Below are 20,498 nucleotides of genomic sequence, written 5' to 3'. Positions count from 1 at the left end.
AGACCCCCTCACCCTTCAGGGTCCCGCCTCTGTCAGTGACTGACAGCAACATCTAATTGTTCTAATTGCTCATGGAAGAGACAGGTGTCGGCTATATAATGATCGGCACACTCCATACATCTATGTCATAGGAGAGGTGTGGGTGTATCGTATATAATGTGGGGAAAGGGATTAATGAGGGCTACTCGCCCGAACTGACATGGTTTTAGAAGATACTTTTACTTCACATGAAATAATAATCAGGTGGGGTTTCTTTTAACCTTTAGGGTCCATTGGACGCCAAGCGAGTTTATTTTCGTCATATTTCCTCAAATATGGAACGTAGGTAGCAGTCCGTTTCGGTAGCCCCTCTTTGATATATGTTGTTTATTTTACCATATATAAACCCACGCACCCCACTCGACTAACAGTGTAGCTAACTGTGAAGGTTAACAATTGTGCTGTGCCATTCCACGGCTATTCCTCCAACAAATGGGCAAACATGGTGTCACCAGGTTATTGGTGGGACCCTATACTCTGATCTGTCCCATAGGTGGGAATGGAAACACCCATTTGTCAATGTATTCATATATTTTTAGGAGAGATAACAGCACAGCAAATGGTTATGAGAAAAGTTGCCCCAGAATTTTTATTTTATGGGGAAAATATTTCTATTTAAAGTGACGTATGTCAATATTCTTCAATTATAATCATTACATAAAATCAAAATACATAAATCATAATGACTAGTGTAATCCATTTTTCATGCTTTTTTTTGTTTGATATTTAACGCAAAGGATGGATTTTGAGGGAATAGTATGTTTCCCACTCTTTGAATTCACTGACGTAAATTAATGTATTAATATTGCTCTGTGCGAACACGACATTTTCCTAATTACTGTCAGCATCTAAAGGGAACCGGTCAGCAGAGTTTTATTAGTAAAACTAATGTCATCTATTTGTTTTACTTACTTACATAGCACAATTAATTTCCTGACTTGTTTCTTCATTATATGGGGAGACTTTGCACTGATGAGTGAATTCATGCAGTTTCACATCTTAAAGGGAACCTGTCACATGAAAAATTAACCTGCAGATTTGGGGTTAATCTGCAGGTTAAAAGCGTTCTGAACCCGCCCTGAGAACCCCTCTGCCGGGAGGAAACAAACTGTATTTCTCCAGGTAGAATTCGGGTTTCAGTCACAGGGTGATGTGAGTTCAGACGTTGCTTTATGTATAGAGATCGGTGGCTGTAACCGTGCCCCCCGCAGTGACTGACAGCAGCTCAGCACTAGAGCCGGCTGTCAGTCAGTGCCGAGGGCGTGGTTACAGTGACTAGATTATTCAAGAACAGAAACAAAGTTATAGATTTAATCAATCCAGACATTAGTTTGGAGAATAAAAACCTACTGACATGAAAAAATAATTAATTTATATAATCTATGCATTAGCCTTATGCCCCTACCCCCACAAATTTCCTCTTTCCTCCCCACTGGTGACTATTTCCAATCTTCAATCCCTGGGGACACTTGAAATTCCCAGTGATGAATAACCATTGATACACTTTCTTACATCTTCTGAAACTAATGATTCTCTATTGATTTATTACGAATGCTTTACGTCCAGCTTTCAACACTTTCATTCCAGAAAGAAATTCCAGCTTCTGTCCAGTCCCGTATTTATGAGGAAAAATGCCTTGTTCTAAACATGTTCATCAAGAAGGATCGGTTGGTCTTTTCTTTTACTAAACAATAAGCTCATTGTCTTCCACATTTATCTGATAGTAACAGTCCAAGAATGGTTACTGTAAGATACAGATGACAGAAGGGTCCCAGATTACTTGCAGAACTTGGTGCAGGAGCAGTAACGTTTATGTTGAGGTCTATGAGGTTCATCAATGAATGGAAACAGTCAATATGGCAGTGAGGAGGAAAAAGAGCCGTAGATCATGGAGAGTGAATTTCAAATAGGCAAATATTGGTACAATTTCATTTTCCCCGCAAGATGTACATGACTGATCTATGAGAATATCGATTAAGGTAACAAGTCATAAAAAAAAAAGATATACCAAACAATAATCTACATAGAAAAATAAAAAATAATTGGCTTCATGTGAACACAGGGCTGAGCAGCCAATAAATGAGGAAAAAACCACATTCACTGGCTGAATGAATGGTTCATGTGATGTGCTGCAGTCATCACTGTCGGCCGCACATGGAGCCCGTAAGAAAGGGGGGATGTAACCGAGTGTCAATCAACTTCTATATCAAGGATGCCAAAATCAAATACACAGGGGGACAAAAGTAAAAACTTGGACAAAGTCAGGGGCCAAGCTTCATATTTATTTTAAAAAGTCTACAATTGAGTCAGTTTTTCCTGATTATCAAATATAATGAACTTTGTCATATGGAAACAAACTTAAAAGTAGTAGTTCCACAAACACAGTACATTTTAATTAATAGATCTTAGAGTAAAATATTGGAATAATATGTTATGCAAAAGCATTAAAAAGCATATGGTTCAATGGCCAAATTTAAAGGGTTTGTCCACTACTTGGACAACCCCTTCTTATTCCCCACGCTTAAATAAAATTCCCTGATAAATAGCTTATATTCACCTCCTGTGTCAGCGCCGTTCTAGCGGAGTTGGCATTTGCGATCCTGGGGCTCTCGTGTGGTTGTTGTGACATGTGACCCATACGCTCCAATCAGCTCTGGCGTCACTGTCTCCGCCTTTTGTCGAATTGAACATGAAGAGGAAGTCCGGGCTGCAGCTGATCTCGGACTTCCTCTTCATGTTTAATTCATCAGAAGGCGGAGACATTGACGCAAGCAATGATTGGGCACTGGGGTCACATGTTATAACTGCCCGAGAGCCCCATGGAGAGCTAGTGCCAACAGCACAGGAACGGTGCTGGCACGGGAGGAGAGTATAGGAGTCAAGCATGGGGAAAGAGAAGGGGTTGTCAAAGTAGTGGGTAACTGCTTTAAATATAAAATAAGAAATAAAAAACCTTGAATAATACAGATAATAAAAGTATTATGCAAACAAAAGTGCCCCACACACAGTGAATTGCTCCACAGTACCTTCCATAAGCATGGTATGATGACACTAATATACCCTCCTCCCTTAGTCCCCTCGAGAAAGAATGGTGACCCCATCACAGCATGATTCTGCAACTGTAATCCCCACACAACCATCTAAACAGTATAATGGGCGTCACACAATATAATGGGCCCCACATAGTGCTCCACGCAGTATAATGGGCCCCACATAGTGCTCCATGCAGTATAATGGGCCCCACATAGTGCTCCATGCAGTATAATGGGCCCCACATAGTGCTCCACACAGTATAATGGGTCGCACATAGTGCTCCACACAGTATAATGGGCCCCACATAGTGCTCCACACAGTATAATGGGTCGCACATAGTGCTCCACACAGTATAATGGGTCGCACATAGTGCTCCACAGTATAATGGGCCCCACAGGGCTGTGGGGTCGGAGTCGTGGAGTCGGAGTTAGTTCTGGTTGGAGTCGGAGTCGGTACAAATGTACCGACTCAGATTCCAGCTTTAAAAAAAATGTATTAATATTTCATAATTGAACTTTCATATGAATTTTATAAATGTTACTCAACTATACATGTTCTATCAAACTATGAACAACAGTGATAAGCAGTTCTGCTGGAGATAGAGACATTTCTTAAGGTACCTTCACACTAAACGATATCGCTAGCGATCCGTGACGTTGCAGCGTCCTGGTAGCGATATCGTTCAGTGTGACACGCAGCAGCGATCAGAATCCTGCTGTGATGTCGTTGGTCGGGGATAGAAGGCCAGAACTTTCTTTGGTCGCTGGCTCTCCCGCTGACATCGCTGAATCGGCGTGTGTGACACCGATTCAGCGATGTCTTCGCTTGTAACCAGGGTAAACATCGGGTTACTAAGCGCAGGGCCGCGCTTAGTAACCCGATGTTTACCCTGGTTACCCGGGGACTTCGGCATCGTTGGTCGCTGGAGAGCTGTCTGTGTGACAGCTCTCCAGCGACCAAACAGCGACGCTGCAGCGATCCGGATCGTTGTCTGGATCGCTGCAGCGTCGTTTAGTGTGAAGGTACCTTTACTTCTTGTGTGTCACTGTTCTCCACTGCCCTTATCTAATCTTATACTTGGTTAACCTCATGCTGCCCCAACCCCCCTACTTACAATGTATGAAACTAAAAGTGAAAATGTGTTGCAAATTCTTAGTATTAAAGCTCCTCCTCTAGACTAGATGTTTGGTGTGTGTCTTCCAAGCATCTCACAGCTGCTACCCAGAAGAGGAAGACTGTAAGAAGTATTATCCTTTCAACAAACTTTGCGTCAGTTAACTGTGAGCACATGAGGAATAAAAGTATTACCAAGTGGTCTGATTACTTATATGATGGTGAGAAACTGAATAAGTACGATGTTAATATTTTACAACAGTAAATTTCTTGTTACGAATTGGCCATTTATGAAGGAGTCGGAGCCGCAACTGTGGCTTACCGACTCCACAACCCTGCCACATAGTGCTCCACACAGTATAATGGGTCGCACATAGTGCTCCACACAGTATAATGGGTCGCACATAGTGCTCCACACAGTATAATGGGTCGCACATAGTGCTCCACACAGTATAATGGGTCGCACATAGTGCTCCACACAGTATAATGGGTCGCACATAGTGCTCCACACAGTATAATGGGTCGCAGATAGTGCTCCACAGAGTATAATGGGTCGCACATAGTGCTCCACACAGTATAATGGGTCGCACATAGTGCTCCACACAGTATAATGGGTCGCAGATAGTGCTCCACACAGTATAATGGGTCGCACATAGTGCTCCACACAGTATAATGGGCCTCACATAGTGCTCCACACAGTATAATGGGTCGCACATAGTGCTCCACACAGTATAATGGGTCGCAGATAGTGCTCCACAGAGTATAATGGGTCGCACATAGTGCTCCACACAGTATAATGGGTCGCACATAGTGCTCCACACAGTATAATGGGTCGCAGATAGTGCTCCACAGAGTATAATGGGTCGCAGATAGTGCTCCACACAGTATAATGGGTCGCACATAGTGCTCCACACAGTATAATGGGTCGCACATAGTGCTCCACACAGTATAATGGGCCTCACATAGTGCTCCACACAGTATAATGGGCGTCACATAGTGCTCCACACAGTATAATGGGCCTCACATAGTGCTCCACACAGTATAATGGGTCGCAGATAGTGCTCCACACAGTATAATGGGCCTCACATAGTGCTCCACACAGTATAATGGGTCGCACATAGTGCTCCACACAGTATAATGGGCCTCACATAGTGCTCCACACAGTATAATGGGCGTCACATAGTGCTCCACACAGTATAATGGGTCGCACATAGTGCTCCATACAGTATAATAGGTCCCATATTAAAAAAAAAAACTCACCTCTGCCTGTTTCCCTGCTGCTCCAGTCTCTTTGAGGCATCTTCAGATCCTCTGCACACCTTGATACAAAGGGCATGTTGTAAAGACATCATCATGCTTGCTGAGCAGAGAGGTCAGACTCAGAGGGGGAATGATGGGAGAGGGAGCGTCTGCTGTTGCTCCCTCCTGCATCATTGCTTTCAATAATATCAGCATCTAGGATGCCAATAAAGTTGCAAGTGCAATTCCAAGTGGGTTACACAGGCCAAATATACTCAGGGAGACGCGATTAGTGTCGTGGGCCAAATATACTCACCTGGGCCAGAGTTTGACATATGTGCTGTATATAGTCGATCACACGCTTTTTTTTTATGGACAGAATGATAGAATATTGATTTTATTTATATTAAAAGCTAGGTATTAGAGGAAGCTATAATATGTGCATCATGGGCAGCTGCACAAGATCAATGGTCACACTACTTTATTAAAGCAGAATAATAGGGTTAACTAATATCTGGTTGGATGCAAGAAAGGAACTATGCTAATTATTAAAAAGAAATCTGTCAGCAGCTTTTTGCTATTTACTCTGAGAGCAGCATAAAGTAGGGGCAGAAAGCCTGAATCCAGGGACGTGTCACTTGCTCAGCACCTTGCTGTAGTTTCAATACAATCAGTGTTTTATCAGCAGGATATTATCACTGCCAGACTAGGTGTGTTGTGCTAATCTGTGCAACTCCACCCCCACTACGGACTGGCAGCTTGCTGACACCGCATGGTGTACACAGAAAGCTGCCAATCATGGGTACCAGTGTTCTCTGCGAAAACCATGGATAGCACTCATCCGATATAATCGGTAATATGCACGAGCCCTTACTAACAGATAAGGGGTCCAGTGAGGGATTTTTGGAATAGCCATGAAGGAGGTCTTCACTCATCAAATTACCAGTTAGAAACACTGGGATCCTCTTCTGCGCCTTTACAGCAAACATTTGGCGTTTGCACAATGGGCTCTACATGTTGGTAGAAATGACATTAGCAAAATGTAATAACACAATATTGTGAATGTGAAGCCGGACGAATACGCTCAATTTCCTTTGAACAAAACTGTAGTGAATAACAAAGTCTTGTGCTTCTAATGGACGTGAACAACTCTGCCGCTTTCACATGATTTCACTCCGCTACACGACAAACACTTTGTGCTCTAATAAACAATTTTATCGCACTTTTCATAATATCGCCATCTGTGTTTGCTTGTGTGTCTTTAGTACCGTAGTACAGTGAGCTGGATATACACAACAGATAAATGTAGGCCAAACGTGACAATTTCAGCAAGACCAGAAGACCATCTACTACAAGGGCTCTCAAACATAAGGCCCCTGAGGCCGCTCCAGGCGGCACGCAGGCACTGTAGACCCATTGCCGGTAGTCCTGGTCGCACATTCAATGGAAATGTAATGCCGCACAGAGAAAAGCTGCTCAGCAATACCAATGCTTGCCGCCGGCCAGAGGCTGACATTACTACGAGAAGGGGACCAGGATGGGGTATTACTACAAGAAGGGGACCAGCATGGGGCATTACTACAAGAAGGGGACCAGCATGGGGTATTACTGCAAGGAGGGGACCAGGATGGGGCATTACTACAAGAAGGGGACCAGCATGGGGCATTACTACAAGGAGGGGACCAGGATGGTTCATTACTACGAGAAGGGGACCAGCATGGGGCATTACTACAAGGAGGGGACCAGGATGGTTCATTACTACGAGAAGGGGACCAGCATGGGGCATTACTACGAGAAGGGGACCAGGATGGGGCATTACTACAAGAAGGGGACCAGCATGGGGCATTACTACAAGGAGGGGACCAGGATGGTTCATTACTATGAGAAGGGGACCAGCATGGGGCATTACTACAAGAAGAGGACCAGCATAGTGGGACTACTACAAGAAGGGGACCAGCATGGGGCATTACTACAAGAAAGGGACCAGGATGGGGCATTACTACAAGAAGGGGACCAGGATGGGGTATTACTACAAGAAGGGGACCAGCATGGGGGGGATTACTACAAGAAGGGGACCAGCATGGGGCATTACTACAAGAAGGGGACCAGCATGGGGCATTACTACAAGAAGGGGACCAGGATGGGGCATTACTACAAGGAGGGGACCAGGATGGAAGGGGACCAGGATGGGACATTACTACAAGGAGAGGACCAGGATGGGGCATTACTACAAGAAGGGAACCAGGATGGGACATTACTACAAGGAGAGGACCAGGATGGGACATTACTACAAGGAGGGGACCAGGATGGGGCATTACTACAAGAAGGGGACCAGGATGGGGCATTACTACAAGAAGGGGACCAGGATGGGGCATTACTACAAGGAGGGGACCAGGATGGAAGGGGACCAGGATGGGACATTACTACAAGGAGAGGACCAGGATGGGGCATTACTACAAGAAGGGGACCAGGATGGGACATTACTACAAGGAGAGGACCAGGATGGGACATTACTACAAGGAGGGGACCAGGATGGGGCATTGCTACAATGAGGGGACCAGGATGGGACATTGCTACAAGAAGGGGACCAGGATGGGGCATTACTACAAGAAGGGGACCAGGATGGGGCATTACTACAAGAAGGGGACCAGGATGGGGCATTACTACAAGAGGGGGACCTGGATAGTACATTACTACAAGAAGGCGACCTGGATGGTACATTACTACAAGAAGGGACCAGGATGGGGCATTACTACAAGAAGGGGACTAGGATCAGGATGAGGCATTACAATAAGAAGGGGACCCGGATGGGACACTACAAGAAGGAGACCAGGATGAGGCATTAATACAAGATGGGGACCAGGATGAGGAACATTATTACAACATGATCAAAAGGTATACAGAAAAAAAAATGGCATCACTAACAATGTCACCTTGTCCTGCAAAGAAAATGCGGCCCCCTCAAATTCAATTTTTTTTCGATGTACTGCCTGTATACCCAGCAGAGTTTGGGTCCCCTGATCTACTACGGTAAGTATGGTGGTGTCCTCACTATTCCCTAACAGCAGGTGTCGGAAGAAAGGAAGGTCAAGCATGTTGAGATTTAACATGACCACCAATCCTTTTCATCTCATAGGAGATGGTCTGCAGTCATTGGTTTCTAGCAAGGTGGGAGGTCTGCAGGAATTGCCGTCAGGTGTATGGACACTTTTACTAATGTATATGAAGTAACCTGAAATTCCCTCCTGGCAGGTGTCTATCCTACTATTGCTATTAGCAAGGGCTTCTTCAGAAGTCAGTGATTTTTCTGGCACTCATAAAGCAGTCCGAGTTATCAGTGTTTTTAATCAGATTTTCATCAGTATTTGGACAGTATGAGAACATAATGGCTGCTACTCAAGCTTCTATTACCAAGCAGCCCCTGACAAACAGACAGCATGCAGACGGCATTCGAGTACAGTACAGTGTTTTCTAAGACCCATAAACCTGCATTGGCGAGATTGATCCGTGAACAGCTCCATAGACTATAATATAATAAGTACGGGACCTTCTGTGAAGAACAGATCGAACACTACGTGAAAAACGTACATCTAAAGGAGGCCTAATACTTCAATGTCTTATTTTCAATGTCTTGTGTGAAGGCTTTAGTGTTTTTCACATATGGATAGGTAGATTTGAAAACCGCTAGAAAAACGTGATTCCAAAAGCATGCTGTCCATCTAAACACAGAACATATCTGTAAGAAAGCTTTTATAGGTTAATACAGACTGCAGTTATAGTAAACCTATCAGTACCAGCAAACCAACTGCTTGAACTAAAAGGAGTCCAACTAATGCATTGGTGGTATCCTTGTAGAGGAGATCTTCCCCTACATTGCATAGCTGACAAACTAGTTACATGACTTCTGCGGCAGAAAAGGAGGCCATTTTGAAAAACATTACTTTTGAGAATAATGTAAGAAAAAGGAGGATTTGAGAACACAGCAGATAATATAATTAAAGAGGTTGTCCTCTACTTTATCATTGATGACCTATCCTGTTGTCCCCGCCATGATCTGTCAGGGAAGAGCACATTATCGTCAGCTGATCCCGCCATTGATATTGGGGAGCAGGTGGAGAAGTGGCTGACTTCTCTAATGTTTATGGGAGTCGTAATAGTCACTATCCAAGTTCTTCCACAGAAAATTCAGCAGAACCATGAACATCTTGGTGGCAGGGGGCAAGGCCATGCTGAAATAGGAAACTCAATATTGCACCATTTGTACCACAGAATCAGAAGTGTGTAAAAGCAGTGCCAGTAAAACATAACTAACCAGCTATCCCATAATGCCCGTCTATGTTACAGTAAGGTTTCTGCAGGGTGGCAGCTTTGCCTGTTATCTCCATGACAACCCTCCCCAATCACAAAATGTGACAGATTTACCATAATGATACTAAACAGGAGATAACGAAGGTGCTGGAGCTGACGGCTAAAATCCACCAATGGCTGGAAATTATGCAATCATGTGACCATGCTAAAGAAAATGAAAGGGACTGTCTATTAGTTGGACATCCCCTTCTCAATCCCCGTTTCCCCCAGGAAACTACCACCTATACTCGCCTCCAGTGTCGGCACTGGCTCACCCGGGGCTAGCGTGACGTTATGTCACACAAGCCCTGCAGCCAATCAGCGACTGCTTGGCTCGCCTTTCCTACGGATATAATTGACATCCGGAAGAAGAGACCAGACGCAACCGACTACCCCGAATGTGTGAAGCAGTGGAGAGTGAAGCAAGCGCTGATTGTCGCATTATCCCTGCGGTTTATTTCACACAAGTCGTAGGAGAGCCAGTGCCGACATGGTTGGAACAGCACTGGCACCGGAGGGGGTGTTAAGTGTTAGTATTTTATAAGGGGGAACATAGTATTTGAGAAGGGGTTATCTGAATGGTGGACAACCCCTTTAAAGGATTTGTATATTTTAATGTTTTTGAGCTGAAAAATCACTGCAATCTTATCAGGGTAAGATTTACGGTATGAACCATAATTAACAAACCTTTGGAGTAGTCCTACTGTAAAAGTGCCATTATGTTAGATCATACAAGACATACCATGGCGCCAGCATTCAGGCCCTTATTGATTCCCTCTTATGATGTCCTAATGTGTCGAGTGCTGGTCCATACACAGTCAGTAGCGCAGTACCACCACCTGAAGCCTTGCATACCTTTCCCATGTTATTCCTCCTGGAAAGGTATGACTAAATGGACCCGAAGTGTCAAAGATTGATACTGGCAGCTTAAACTGGATTGTGTCAGACTGTGTATGGACATCCCCAATTTGGAAAGATGTCACATTATGCTTTTTCTTTTTTTAAGTAAATCACAGAGGAGCCCCACAACACAGATCAAGAAAATCTGCTCAGGAATTATTTCATGATGAAGCATTCACTGAAACAAACGTGTCAGTGGAGCCAACCGGCCCTTTCTTACCATTCTGGCATCCGAGTACCAAGGGCTTATATACATTTTTGCTATTACTACCCGCAGCTGACCTTATTCCGCTTTCCCTCTCACATGTATCAACTTCAACTCTTGATTCATGTTTTTTAATCTGTATTAATTTTTTATATAAAATCATTTATCTTTATATATTCCTCTTTTGTGTGGTGTTTTTGGATACTTTGTATCCTTTATTAGGCTGTGTATGCTCACGAGTACTCATCCAGTTACTTATTACTTTTGATTATGATGGGGATACTGATCTTTACACTTTACAGACCCTTTATACTTATGATATGTTTTTAGATATCTTAATAGTTCTTTGGATGTTAAGGTACCGTCACACTAAGCGACGCTGCAGCGATACCGACAACGATGTCGATATCGCTGCAGCGTCGCTGTTTGGTCGCTGGACAGCTGTCACACAGACAGCTCTCCAGCGACCAACGATGCCGGTTCCCTGGTAACCAGGGTAAACATCGGGTTACTAAGCGCAGGGCCGCACTTAATAACCCGATGTTTACCCTGGTTACCAGCGTAAAAGTAAAAAAAAAAAAACACTACATACTTACCTTCCGCTGTCTGTCCCCCGGCGCTCTGCTTCTCTGCACGCCTCCTGCACTGGCTGTGAGCACAGCGGCCGGAAAGCAGAGCGGTGACGTCACCGCTCTGCTTTCCGGCTGACCGACGCTCACAGCCTGTGCAGGAGGCGTGCAGAGAAGCACAGCGCCGGGGACAGACAGCGGTAGGTAAGTATGTAATGTTTTTTTTTTTTTACTTTTACGCTGGTAACCAGGGTAAACATCGGGTTACTAAGCGCGTCCCTGCGCTTAGTAACCCGATGTTTACCCTGGTTACCAGTGAAGACATCGCTGGATCGGTGTCACACACGCCGATCCAGCGATATCTGCAGGGAGATCCAGCGACTAAATAAAGTTCTGGACTTTCCTCAGCGACGAACGATCTCCTAGCAGGGGCCTGATCGTTGGTCGCTGTCACACATAACGATTTCCTTAATGATATCGTTGCTACGTCACAAAAAGCAACGATATCGTTAACGATATCGTTATGTGTGAAGGTACCTTAATTCACATGTGGATACGCATTCAGTTTTTGGGCAGAGAATTCACTAATTTATGCAATTTTTGAAAATGGGCTGAACTTAAAGGATTCCCCCATTGCAAACAATGGATGGTTTTCATAGCAGAATTAGAAAATAAAGTTAGAAATAAACTATGCATATGGAACCCTTGCCTTTAACAGACCCTGTATCACGCGGACTCGCCACGGGTCCCCCTCTAACACGCGGACTCGCCACGGGTCCCCCTCTAACACGCGGACTCGCCACGGGTCCCCCTCTAACACGCGGACTCGCCACGGGTCCCCCTCTAACACGCGGACTCGCCACGGGTCCCCCTCTAACACGCGGACTCACCACGGGTCCCCCTCTAACACGCGGACTCACCACGTCCCCTGATTTGAACTTGACAGCCTTATAGGCATATATGAGGCTGTCAAGTTCAGGTCAGGAGACCCAGGAGCCAGACAGCGCACAGCAGTATCTACACGGACGGCGTTTCACAGATGTCTGAATTTGGCCAAAGGCACTGAGAGTTTTGTCTCCAGGGCAATACTAAGGAAATCCTGACAACATGACCTATAGGGGACTTGTGGACTGCAGTACAGACATACTGATCTACACTACCTACACTTGGTGCACAGTGCTATTATTACTGTGGGGTTGATTCTTTGTCCATGAAGATCATGGCTGCGGTTTGTGCTTTTTTGAGCTTGTATGGTCTAGCGTGTCATGGCTTATCTGTTTTTGCTCAGACATACACTTTAGAATAGACCACGCTTACATCTGACCAGAGCAGCTCTAGCAAAGCGACTGCCTTATGAGTCTGCTACCGAGCCGGATGTGATCGGGTCAGACACATAATGGCCATATGTCTCATTCGCTGAAATGCAAATATAGACAGATAGGAAGTTGTATCCATCTCTGGGTTTATCTCAGGACACAGCACTCGCTCTGCAGTTGACCTATCTACACTTACTTGCTAGATTTAGGTCTAACATGCTACTAAAACTACATTGAAAAGGCAAAATAAAAATCCAATATAAATACACAGATAAAAAAAAAAATCCACCTTTAAAAAAATTTAGGAATTATAGTGCAAGTTATTAAAATCATGAATGTTTTCACCACTAAAATTTATAGTCACAAAGTTAAAACAAAATACACGTCAATGTGGTTATCTAACCGTAAAAACGGTAGCACATTACAAACGTAACTGAGTTGAGCAAATATTTTGTGATATTGGATCTTTCACCACCTTTTTTATGTTTCATTAGGGGCATGTACTTCTATGATGCTGACCAATCATAAGCAGGCAACAACAACAGAGGTGCAGAAGAAGCTGTGATGATGTCATCAGGGTCACATGACCAGAGTGCACAGGTACTGCCAGCCAAAGTGTGCATTTAAAGGGAACATTAACCAGCAGATATGGGGTTAATCTGCAGGCTAATAAGCGTTATTAACCTGACAACAGTTAACCCAACGCGACAGGAAGAAAATGAACTTTATTCGACATTGCAGTGCTCCAGTTTCAGTCATGGAGGCGGCACCAGCTCCGCTTCAGTCACCGCTCTGAGGTTACAGGTGCCGCTCTGTGACTGAACCCACAATGGCGTCATCCACATGACTGAAACCAAATGCTGCCAGGGGTAATAAAGTTAATTTTCTCCCCACAATGTTCAGGTAAGTGCAAGCACTGGGTAGGTTTATAACGCTATTAGTCAGCAGATTAACCCCATATCTGCAGGTTAATAGGATTTTTTGTGATGATGGGTTCCCTTTAAATAAGCACTAAAGATACATTACACAGCACAATAGTGTGGAGCGTTTAAACAGTAAAAAAATGGAAAACACTCAGATGGCAAAAGGATGGCATCCATGTTTGTCTCAATATCTGACATGAAATCAGAAAAAAAGTTCCTGTTTTGGGGAGAGGGAGAGAGGGAGAGAGGGAGAGAGGGAGAGAGGGAGAGAGGGAGAGAGGGAGAGAGGAGAGAGGGAAAGAGGGAAAGAGGGAAAGAGAGAGGGAAAGAGAGGGAAAGAGGGAGAGAGGGAGAGAGGGAGAGAGGGGGCGAGGGGGCGAGGGGGAGAGGGGGAGAGGGGGAGAGGGGGAGAGGGGGAGAGAGGGGGAGAGGGAGAGGGAGAGGGAGAGAGAGAGAGAGAGAGAATGTATGAATATGAATCTTTTAAGGAATTTTTATTACTTACTGCAAAGTCAAGAGTTTACATCCATTTCATTAGTATTTGGTACTATTGCCCTTAAACTGAATGACTTGGGTGAGACGTTTGGGATATCCTTCCACAAGCTTCTCAATAGCTGGTTGGAGTTTGGGCCCACTCCTCCTGACAAAACTGGTGTAACTGATCCAGGTTTGTAGGTCGTCTTGCTCGCACCTGCCTTTTCAGCTTTGCCCATAAATTTTCAATAGGATTGAGATCAGGACTTTGTGACGGCCACTTCAAAACATTGACTTTGTTATCCTTAAACCACTTTGTTACCATTTTGGCAGGATGCTTCGCGTTATTGTCCATTTGGAAGACCCATTTCCGCTTAAGCTTTAACTTCCTGGCTTATGTCTTGAGATGTTGCTTCAGGATTGCCACATATTCATCTTTTCTCATATGCCATCTATTTGTGAAGTGCACAAGTCCCTGCTGCTGCAAAACAACCCCACAACATGACGCTGACACCCCCATGTTTCACAGTTGGGATGGTGTTCTTAGCCTTCCAAGCTTCTCCCTTTTTCCTCCAAACGTAACGATGGTCATTATGCCTAAAACGTTAAATGTTAGTTTCATCAGACCACAGGAAACTGAAGGTCTTTATTCCGATGTGCATTTGCAAACATTATTCTGACTTTTTTTGTTTCTTTTGGAGTAATGGCTTCTTCCTAGCAGATTGGCCTTTCAGCCCATGTTGATACAGTACTCGTTTCACTGTGGATATTGACAAAATCTTACCAGCTTCCGCCATCATCTTCACTAGGTCTGTTGCTTTTGTCCTTGGGTTGATATGAACATGTTGGACCAAAGCACGTTCATCTCTGGTACACAAAACCTTCCTGAGTGGTGTGATGGCTGCACATTCCCATCTTGTTTGTACTTGTGTATAATTGTACAGATGAACGAGGCACCTTCAGGTATCTTGAAATTGTACCCAAGGATGAGCCAGACTTTGCAAGTCCACAATTCTCTTTCTGATATCTTGGCTGATTTCTTTAGACTTTCCCATGATGCTACACAAAGAAGCAGTGTGTTTCAGGTGTGCATTAAAATACATCCACAGGTGTCTCCAATTAAGTTAGATATTGCCAAAAAAACAAAAAACAAAACAGAAGCTTCCAAGCACATGACATCATCATATGGGAAGTCCAGAATTGTTTAAGGTATAGTAATCTTAGTGTATGTAAATGGTTGACCCAAGTCATTCATTTTATGGGCAATGGTATCAAATACTAATGAAATGTAAGTAAACTTTTAATAAAGTAATAAAATGCCTTAAAACATTCTTTCTCTCATTATTCTGGCATTTGGCAAATATTAATTATTATGGTAATACTAACTAACCTAAAACTGGAAAGGTTTATTCCGATTTCATGTCAGATATTGAGAAAAACATACATGTGTGTCTTTTTATATATTGAATGTAAACTGCTGGTTTCATCTGTACGTGTTCTATCTGAAAAAACAGACTTCTGATCAAGGCCTTGTAATCTGTCCATACCTGGTCTACACCGCTACATTAAAACACACCGCTATCAGTAATGTGCCCAACTGGGCCAAGAAGAAGCTCCTGGAGATTATACGGCCTACTGCATTCCGCTATAAGAAAATGTGAAATATAATGTAATATTTCGATCATAGTTCATTCATCTAGGTATATCATATCCAGAATTCAACATGTAATATATTACCCCATAAAGGACACCTATCCATGATGGGGTCTCTTAGTACATTTCCTATTATTGGTCAGGTCAAGATTTTGTGATGGCAGAAACAGTCTACGTAAGTAAGTCATAGGCACCGGGTTATGTATTACGAGTCCAGCCGGCCAGGAATTTGTCAGGGGCGCAGTATTAAGGTGTCGGGGGCGCACAGTGCTCTTTTGGGGCCTGTCTGAATGCAATGTCCAATTTTCTTGACTTCACAGAGAGGTGAGGGTTAACGTAACGACCGTACAGGGAAATTGGAGGAGCGTCTTTACCATCAGTTTAGACAGCAAATTCTGTATTGATCCTGAATCATACAGTGTGAAATAAGTGGAAGCCATCAAAGCATCACTATGGCTCCTGACCTTCCACAGTCCTCATCAATTCTATTCTAGCCTCACAGAGGCGTGGGCTGCTCCCGCTGATATTGGGCAATATCCTCCGAGGGGCACGCCAAGTACATTGTGGATCCAGAGGATTCTTGCAATTCACAAGAATATACAGAATGATTCTGAATGTGGACATTAGTCTACGCTCAGAATTAGAGACGGGCCTATTGGGCTCATATTCACGAATGTATCCCTGAGAACGAGAAGAAAGCGTCTCCATTGTACATATTTCTATATAACGGGGAGACAGTGTGTGCAATGGAGCAGCGCTAAGTCTCCCATTCATACAATGTGACTCGCCTCGTCCGTGTTTCATCTCGGTGACATATAAAGACATACAGTACAAAGAGGCGCTTCTCTTACAGCGCAGTCTCATTAGCATAGGTCACTTTACGAGGGTCCGGGGTTAGAATTCATTGACCGCTGTCAGCAGCATGTGTAGGGCACCATCAATGCAGAACATGAACATGGCACCCACATACTAACAATGGCTGGCGAGCCCTGGGTAATGCTGGGTGCGAAAAGGAAAGGCCAGGCAGAGATCAGCATCCATGTGTACCGAGATGGCAAGATCCATGGCGATGTGCAGCCCCCTGACCCTGGGGCACAGCACTGCTCCCCTCCTCATTGTCTCAGGCAGGCAGGCACTGGTCATGGAATGCAAGCTACATTCTCTAGAGGAAAAGTCAACTGTCAGCCCGATCCCTGGAATCCAGGAGCCTGGGTGCCCGGGGGGCAGGAGCCTGGGGGCCAGGAGCCTGGGGGCCCGGGGGGCAGGAGCCTGGGGGCCCGGGGGGCAGGAGCCTGGGGGCCCGGGGGGCAGCAGCCGGGGGCCCGGGGGGCAGGAGCCTGGGGGCCCGGGGGGCAGCAGCCTGGGGGCCCGGGGGGCAGGAGCCTGGGGGCCCGGGGGGCAGCAGCCTGGGGGCCCGGGGGGCAGCAGCCTGGGGGACCGGGGGGCAGCAGCCTGGGGGCCCGGGGGGCAGGAGCCTGGGGGCCCGAGGGGCAGGAGCCTGGGGGCCAGAAGCCTGGGGGCCCGGGGGGCAGGAGCCTGGGGGCCCGGGGGGCAGCAGCCTGGGGGCCCGGGGGGCAGCAGCCTGGGGGCCCGGGGGGCAGCAGCCATACAAAGCCCGTGGTGTGGCTCCATTCACACTGCAGGCACGGATGACACCTATAGGCAGGCACACGATGTCGGGCAGAGCAATGATACAAAGGAGGGCGATCACCGGGCACAGGCGGCTCCCTCCCTCGCAGCGATGGATGCCATGTCTTACCCTCAGCGCTGACAGGTCTATCTCGTCCAGGCTGCGGGCTGGGGAGTCGCTCGCCATGTTTCCTCGTCTCTGCTAGTCCTCTCTCGGCTCGGTGATTCCAGCAGTCGCCTGTGCTTCCCGGAGCCGGGGAGGTGGTCGGCAGCAGGGGCGGCTCTATCAGCGGGGACGTGGGGGAGGATGGATGCAGGACATGCTGAGGCTGCGGTGCCGGGAGGCGGCTGTGTGCACCGGAATAACGAGGCTCGTACACAGCAGCACGGGGATGGAGAGCGGCTGCTGCTCGGAGCCGCCTGTCACCGCTTCCTGGGAGGGTCCAGACACGGGAGGTGTGCCCCCTGCTGGGGAGAAATGTGCCTCGTGCTGGTGGGCACCACAGACATGGGTGATCACAGGGGCTGCACACACGGACCCCCCCTCACCCACCGCATCCTCCCAGGTGCTTGTCTGTCAGGCTGAGAGCTAAATATCAGGGCCACAGTGGCCTCACGGGCAGTGCCCCAGTATGAGCCATTCCCAGTGATGATGGGCCACAATGTATGCCTACCGTACCGTACCGTACCGTACCGTAGGATCTCACGCCTCTTCCAATCATATCTGAGAAAACAGGAAGATCACACTTGGGTCTCGTTCAGACGGCAGGTTTTCACCGACCGCACTCGTGCCTATTTTAGTCTATGGGGTTGTTCACACAGTTGTGGTTTTTTGAGGACCAAGTGGTCCCAACCAGAACACGGAGACGTCTGATATTGATCCGAATCTTGTACCGAAGTCACCAGTGCACGCTGAGCGCGGCGTCCGGTGTCCGCTGACCGATAGGAGAAGCTCGAGAAACCTCTAGCCATTGCTTGTTTTTTTTGCGTACGAGAAAAAACGATGTAAGGCTATGTGCACACGTTGCAGATTAGGCTTAGGAATTTCTGGTGCGTATTCTGCTTCCCGTGGCAGAAAACGCACCTGTGGATTTGTTGCGTTTTTTGTGCGTTATCGCTGAGGTTTTCTTGCGGATTTGCTGCGTTTTTACCCCTGCGGTTTTCTATAATGGAATGGGTACAAAAACGCTGCAGATTCACAAAAAAGAAGTGACATGCTACTTCTATTAAACCGCAGCGGATTTTCCACAAAGTGTGCACAGCATTTTTTTTCTCATTGATTTACATTGTACTGTAAATCAATTGCGGATCTGCAGCGTTTCTGCACTGCAAAAAACGCTGCTGATCCGCAGAGAATCCGCAACGTGTGCTCATACCCTAACTGATGGTAAAACATGTCAGTGACCAAACCGATGGAAAAAATCACTGATGTGAACGAGGAGTTCCCCTCATCAGTACCCGCAAGTCCCATTCTGGCGCTCACCTGGTCCCCGCTGGTCAGCACCCGCTAGTCCCCTCATTCACAGTGTGACCATTATTGGGTTAAGTGGAAATTATTAGGCATTTGAAAATTTGGGGTCCTTAAAGCGGGGGTGGGGAATCTTTCTTTTGACAAGAACTATTTGGATATTTATACCATTCTTCGGGGCAATACAAATTGTGCGCTACTCGGCCCATGAACTACGTCCTGACGCTGTGCCCAGGGAGTACGGCCTGACGCTGTGCCCACTGAGTATTTCCTGACGCTATGCCCACGGAGAATGTCCTGACGCTGTGCCCATGGAGTACGGCCTGACGCTGTGCCCACTGAGTACGGCCTGACGCTGTGCCCATTGAGTACTTCCTGACGCTGTGCCCACGGAGTAGGGCCTGATGCTGTACCCACTGAGTACGGCCTGACGCTGTGACCACGGAGAATGTCCTGAAGCTGTGCCCACGGAGTATGGCCTGACGCTGTGCCCATGGAGTATGGCCTGATGCTGTGCCCACTCAGTACTTCCTGACACTGTGCCCACTGAGTACGTCCTTACGCTATGCCCACAGAGAATGTCCTGACACTGTGCCAATCGAGTACATCCTGATGCTGCGCCCACGAGCTACGTCCTGATTCTGTGCCCACGGAGTACGGCCTGACACTGTGCCCATGAGCAACATCCTGATGCTGTGCCCACAGAGAATGTCCTGAAGCTGTGCCCAGTGAGTACTTCCTGGCGCTATGCCCACGGAGAATGTCCTGACGCTGTGCCCATTGAGTACATCCTGACGCTGTGCCCATGAGCTACGTCCTGATTCTGTGCCCACGGAGTACGGCCTGACGCTGTGCCCACTGAGTACTTCCTGGCGCTATGCCCACGGAGAATGATGTCCTGATGCTGTGCCCATGGAGTACGGCTTGACACTGGCACTGGTGTCAGGATGAAATCTTTTATTGCCCGCACCTCAGCGTTCAATAGTGAGTACTGCGTGTGTGTTCTCACAGACTAAGAAGAAATGAAAAGGCGGGCAAAATATAGCTGCCGGTCCAAGCACTGCGGTCCCTGGGAAGTTGACCCGGGGCCGGATGAAAGGTCATCAAGGTCGGGGGCCTGAGATTACTGGAATAATCAGATTACTAGATGCAACATGCAGTCAATAATAAGGCGGAAGTTTCCAATAAAACGGTTTATTTCTCTTGCGTGGCAGGAGAATGGGGTAACTGTGGAACAGGTGAATAGTTCAAAACCGAATAATTACAGCATGCAATATACAATATCAGATACAGAGGCATGTAAAAGTTTGGGCACCTCCGGTCAGAATTACTGTTATTGTGAACAGATAATCATATTGAAGATGATAACGTTAAAGATGACATATTTCCTTTCTATTTTAGGCAAATTGTGTGTATAGTATTGTTTTTTACATTTTAAAAATTATAAAAAGGAAAATGGGTAGAAGCAAACGTTTGGGCACCCTTGGAGATTTGTTTGCTCAGATAACTTTGATCAAGTTTTCAGACCTTAATACCTATTAGGGCTATGGCTTGTTCACCATCATTGTTAGGAAAGGTCAAGAGATGCAA

The 20,498-nt window shown here is 46.2% G+C and overlaps 1 protein-coding gene across 13 annotated transcripts in view; it reads right to left on the bottom strand.

The window, feature by feature from the left end:
* The window catches only part of TNIK (TRAF2 and NCK interacting kinase), a 383,200-nt gene extending 365,309 nt beyond the window's left edge, over positions 1 to 17,891 (bottom strand). For all 13 annotated transcript variants that reach the window (XM_069727325.1, XM_069727314.1, XM_069727316.1 and 10 more), the window contains exon 1: positions 17,571 to 17,891. In XM_069727325.1, coding sequence (XP_069583426.1) covers positions 17,571 to 17,627 — 57 coding nt within the window. In that variant the 5' untranslated portion in view covers positions 17,628 to 17,891. The remainder of the gene's footprint in view (positions 1 to 17,570) is intronic.
* Between the last annotated feature and the right edge of the window lie 2,607 nt (positions 17,892 to 20,498).

The sequence above is a fragment of the Ranitomeya imitator genome, chromosome 5 (assembly GCF_032444005.1).
Source record: "Ranitomeya imitator isolate aRanImi1 chromosome 5, aRanImi1.pri, whole genome shotgun sequence".
In the NCBI taxonomy this organism is placed as follows: Eukaryota; Metazoa; Chordata; class Amphibia; order Anura; family Dendrobatidae; genus Ranitomeya; species Ranitomeya imitator.
Note: the sequence above shows the minus strand (reverse complement) of the source record. Positions and strands in the feature narration are given on the sequence as shown.